At 45.5% G+C, this 4,616-nt stretch overlaps 1 protein-coding gene across 1 annotated transcript; it reads left to right on the forward strand.

Annotated features, from left to right (window-relative positions):
* The first annotated feature begins 1,455 nt into the window (after nucleotides 1–1,455).
* On the forward strand, nucleotides 1,456–4,350 carry LOC150052474 (mammaglobin-A-like). Its single transcript, XM_090348679.1, has 3 exons — nucleotides 1,456–1,661; nucleotides 3,031–3,218; nucleotides 4,281–4,350. The coding sequence occupies exons 1-3, from the start codon at nucleotides 1,607–1,609 to the stop codon at nucleotides 4,323–4,325; spliced, it is 288 nt and encodes a 95-aa protein (XP_090204805.1). The 5' UTR covers nucleotides 1,456–1,606; the 3' UTR covers nucleotides 4,326–4,350.
* Nucleotides 4,351–4,616: the final 266 nt, after the last annotated feature.

Below are 4,616 nucleotides of genomic sequence, written 5' to 3' on the forward strand. Positions count from 1 at the left end.
CCACGACTGGCAAAAAAAAAAAAAAAGAAAGAAAAACAATAGGCACAATGCCTCCCAATCCTCATTTTATTTATTTATTTATTTTTGTGTGGAATTTGTATTGATTCTATATAGGTGAGTCCTTCCTTACATTTTATTTATTATTTTTTTTTTTGAGAAGGAGTCTGTGTTACCTTCACATGACAAAGAGAGCTCTTTAGATAATGAACTGGGTTAGTTTTTTGCTTCCACAGCTGAACGCACGTACAACTGAATGCAGGAAATTCTCCTTTGTTATTTGCTCAATAGATATCAACATAAGAGAACAGAGTCCATCGATAGGTGGTTGGATGGGTGAACCTGTCACCTACTAATGATGACCTTACTGTAGGCCTGTGATGAGTTTGCTCCCACAGAAATACTCTCATCCCTATAAAACGTCAGCATGGTCTCATTCTTCCTGTTTCACTGATGAAAATGAAACTTTCAGAGACTGCTGTTAGAACCTGCAAAAGAACAGGTCACAACCATCCAGATGTGAATCCACAGCTTCCTCATCCCGAATCCATCAACACTTGACCCTTCCAACCCTCAGCATTAAGGAACTCTTCTAAACTCACATCATTACCCTTTGCATCCATTGAAGGAAATCCCTAAGACCTAAGGAAGACAGGAGGATAAGTCTTCTTTTTAATATTTTTTATTGTAATTAATAAAAGGGTTACATGATATTTGCCAGATAGAAGGTGCATTAATTCACATACATTGATACCCTTTCACATGTCTTGGTACCCAGGAGGATAAGTCTTTAGTGATGCTCACTAAATGGAACCATGCCTTAGTGTCCAAAACCAGAGGTTCACAGAAATTCTCCCCAAGGGGAAGCATCAAGAACAAAGGAGTGGCGGCGCCTCTGCTCTGTGGAGTGGTATTTCAGCCAGACTTTTGCACCAGCACACGACCTGAAAATGAATCCCTTTCCATCAGAAACAAGAATGAATAGAAACAAGATTAGAAGGAGGCTAAAGAAAAAGTACAAGTCTAAGAATCAGGGGGAAGAGGGAGCAGAAGAATAGGATAAAGCAAAAAGAGGAGGGCTGGGAGTTTGCCCTAGCGGTAGAGTGCTTGCCCTGCATGCAGGAAGACCCAGGTTTGACTCCTTGGTGCCACGCGCATAGAAAAAGCCGAAAGTGGTGTTGTGGTTCAAATGGTAGAGCTCTAGCCTTGAGAAACTCAAAGGACAGTGCTCAGACCCAGAGCTCAAGCCCAGGACTGGCAAACAAAGAGAAAAGAGCAAAAGGAGGCTGCTGACTCGACCATCCCAACAGTCAAAGTAGCAGACATGCGCACACACCCCCTTGTGTTATGGCCTGGAGGCCCTGGGAGCAGATTGTCAGTGGCCAGGTGCCTCTACTGGATGGTTCCCAACAAATCACAGGGCCCTGACTGAATCTTCCTAGTGTTTCCTGTTGCGATGCCAGGCCCGTCCTGTGACCTGTGCTCTCCTTTTCTAGGCGGGATCATCACCAGGATCTGAGGAATAAATAGAGCAGTGCTGGATGCTGACCTCCCAAGACAACTCGTGCATTCCGTCCTCCTTCAGCACAGGAGCCAGCACAAGGCCTCCATGAAGCTGTGTGTGTTCCTCATGCTCGCTGCCATCCCCCTGTGCTGCCATGCAGGTGAGTTCTGGGAAGGAAGGCTTGCTTCCTTGGGACCCCAGATGTTACCTGAGCCCCTCTGGAGCGTGTCTGTTCCCTCTCCCCAGTCCAGGTCAGCTGCAGTGTCATGGGGTGGGGGGAGTTTTGTTTTTTAATTAAAAGGCTATCAATCCAGATCATCAGAGAAGCAGAACTCAGGTGGACATTTTTCCTGTACTTGAACTTAAACTTGTTTTTTTTTTTTTTTTGTCAGTCCTGGGGCTTAACCTCAGGGCTGGAGTGCTGCACTTGGGCTTTCTTAGGCTAGAGTTCTACACTTAAGCCACAGCACCACTTCCTGCTTCTTCTATGTATATGGTGTCAAGGAATCCAACCCGGGTCTTTGTGCATGCTAGGCAAGCACTCTACCACTAGGCCAAATTCCCAGCCCCAATCCTGCTCTTGAACTTCTCTCTAGTGTGTCATGTCTTCTCAAGGCCTTACACTAGGAAATGAGGTGGTTTGTCTCAGGATTCAGTACTAGTGTTATAGTTCTGTTGGGCAGAATAAATGCTGATGTATGAGACAGACAGAGATCTCTAAGAGACTCTCATGAGTCTCCTTCCATATAGAAGGAAATGAGAAACTTCCCAGAGAGAAAATGCAGACTGCAGCTTGAGACCCAGCATTAGACAGCTTGAGCTGACACAAGCAGACATTTGTGGCCCCCGTGGTCAGTGCTAACAGGGACGAGAGTGCATGCTCTCTGGAGTTCTCTCACTGGACCAAGAGAGCAAAATGCTCTCCAGCAGCACATGGCCAGTGTAGACCAGCCGCAGACGCCATGTTCCCATCCAGTTTATGGAGCTGGTTTGGATTGCTTCCTGCACTCGTTCCCACATTGTGCCCATTGCCAAAGGGTCAAAGCGTTCATGAACTGGACAGAAAATTACGAAGGCAAGGCTGGACCCCCACTGGTTGGTCACATAAGGTCACTTCTACCGTAAGAAGTTTCGTTAGTTTGTAAAACGGTTTTGGGTGGCCATGCCCTCGAACACAAGAAGACTAAGTCATGTTTCATAGGACCTGGGCTAAGTCCGTCCACCTCATTTCTCAAGTCGTTTCTTAGGTAATGTTCCACAGCGTTTAGCTTCTGTGGCATGGTGTGATTGGGTAAAATGGAATAGGACTTAAAGGGCACCGACGGCATACATTTTCTGTGCTAGAATTTAGCAAGCTGGACCCTGTCCCAATCCTTTTGTCCCAATTCCATGTTTAATTCCTTTCTCAACTGATCTCACTCTACAGAGACCTATGATGACTGTCATATTGGCCAAAAAAGCACCCCAAAATAGATTTCTGTGCCTGGCTCTGTGCCTGGCTCTGTGCCGGTGTTCTGTGTTTTTGTCAGGTTCGGGTTGTCAAGGGCTGGAGGATGTGATTTCTGCTGCAATCAATCCAAACGTATCGAAGGATGGGTACCAGGACGTGGTGAAACCTTACGTTACGCTCTCCGCTACTAGAGAAGCAGGGGCACAGATGAAACAATGTTTTCTCGATCAGTCCAATGAAACTCTGGCCAATGTGAAAGTGATGATGGTAAGCTGGCTTTTCCCTTTGGTACTTTCTATCAGAACTAACCCAGAAAAATCAGAGGCTGAGATTTTCATGAACAATGGCAGTTGGTGCCAACACTTTTTTTTAAAAATTGTGAGTGGGCTATTGTTTGTTTTGCTGTGTGTGTGTGTGTGTGTGTGTGTGTGTGTGTGTGTGCCTTGAACTCATGGCTTGGAGTTGTCCTTCAGCTTTTTTACTCTAGGCTCTTCCTCTACCACTTGACCTACAAAGCTCCACCTCTGGCTTTTCTCATGGCCTTTCCTGCCTGGGTTGGCTTCAAGCTCATTTTCAAGACCTTATACTCAGCAAGAGAAAATATTGAAGATAAAAAACAAAACAAAACAAAAAACAAACAAAATTAAAAGACTCTTCCAGTTGAGCAGAAATTTAGCAGTCCTGTGGTAAAAGCACAGTATCGGGAGAGTTCAAAGTGCTGGGTTCTCAGTAAATAATATATGTTGTATCTCTATGAGGAAGGTATTTAAACATTAGCCATTTTAGGGAAATGTGTGACAATTGTACTTTTAGAAGGTGCAGAAAGACAGTACTTGTAGCTAGGCACAGTGACTCACGCCTGAAATTCTAGCTACTCAGGAGGCTGAGATCTGAGGATGGAGGTTCTTAGCTAGCCCAGACAAGAAAGTCCATGAGACTCTTATCTCCAGTTAACCACCAGAAAACCAGAGGTGGTGCTGTGGCTCAAGGGGTAGGGTGGTAGCCTTGAGCTGAAGAGCTCAGGGACAGTGCCCCAGCCCAGAGTTCAAGCCCCATGACCAAACAAAACAAACAAAAAAACAAACAACAGAGAAAGAAAAGAAAGGAGGCATTCATTTGACAACAATCACTACTTACTGAGCAATCTGACTTTCCTCCTAGAACTTCTTAGATATCAGTTATTGGTGCTAAAGAACACACACACACACACACACACACACACACACACACACACACACACACACACACACACACAAACGAAGAGCTGTTTTATCTTGACCTCTGCGACAGAGTTGAACATACAAATGACGATCCTGTTCTGTTTTACAGGAGGCAATATACAACAGTGAATTCTGTGCTGTATACAGTCCCTGACCTGGACATGCTCGAACACCAGCTGTAAAACACAGCTTTCCTCTCTTAGTTCTGTCCTTTTTCCTAGGAGAAGCAGCACATTCGTTGAAACCTCAAACACATTTTCATGCCAATAAACAATCTGCAAGCATGAAAGCTCTGCGTTGTTCTTCTGCACAGACAGAGGCTTTGAACGCCATCCTGGGCCACAGAACCCCACCTCCCATGTCACAGTTAGTCCTCAGAGAGGTCCCGCCAGTCTTCAGGATGGAAGACTCTGGAAGGCTCGCAAGCTCCCCTCCCTCCTGCCCC

Source organism: Megascapheus bottae, chromosome 16 (assembly GCF_031878675.1).
Source record: "Megascapheus bottae isolate mThoBot1 chromosome 16, mThoBot2.hap1, whole genome shotgun sequence".
Taxonomy (NCBI): domain Eukaryota; kingdom Metazoa; phylum Chordata; class Mammalia; order Rodentia; family Geomyidae; genus Megascapheus; species Megascapheus bottae.

What these genes read in the sequence shown, in the direction of transcription:
- LOC150052474 (XM_090348679.1), top strand. Translation starts at nt 1,607, where the DNA reads ATGAAGCTGTGTGTGTTCCTCATGCTCGCTGCCATCCCCCTGTGCTGC. An exon ending in CCCCCTGTGCTGCCATGCAG is followed by an intron (nt 1,662 to 3,030) that starts GTGAGTTCTGGG and finishes TGTTTTTGTCAG; the next exon opens with GTTCGGGTTGTCAAGGGCTG. An exon ending in CCAATGTGAAAGTGATGATG is followed by an intron (nt 3,219 to 4,280) that starts GTAAGCTGGCTT and finishes TCTGTTTTACAG; the next exon opens with GAGGCAATATACAACAGTGA.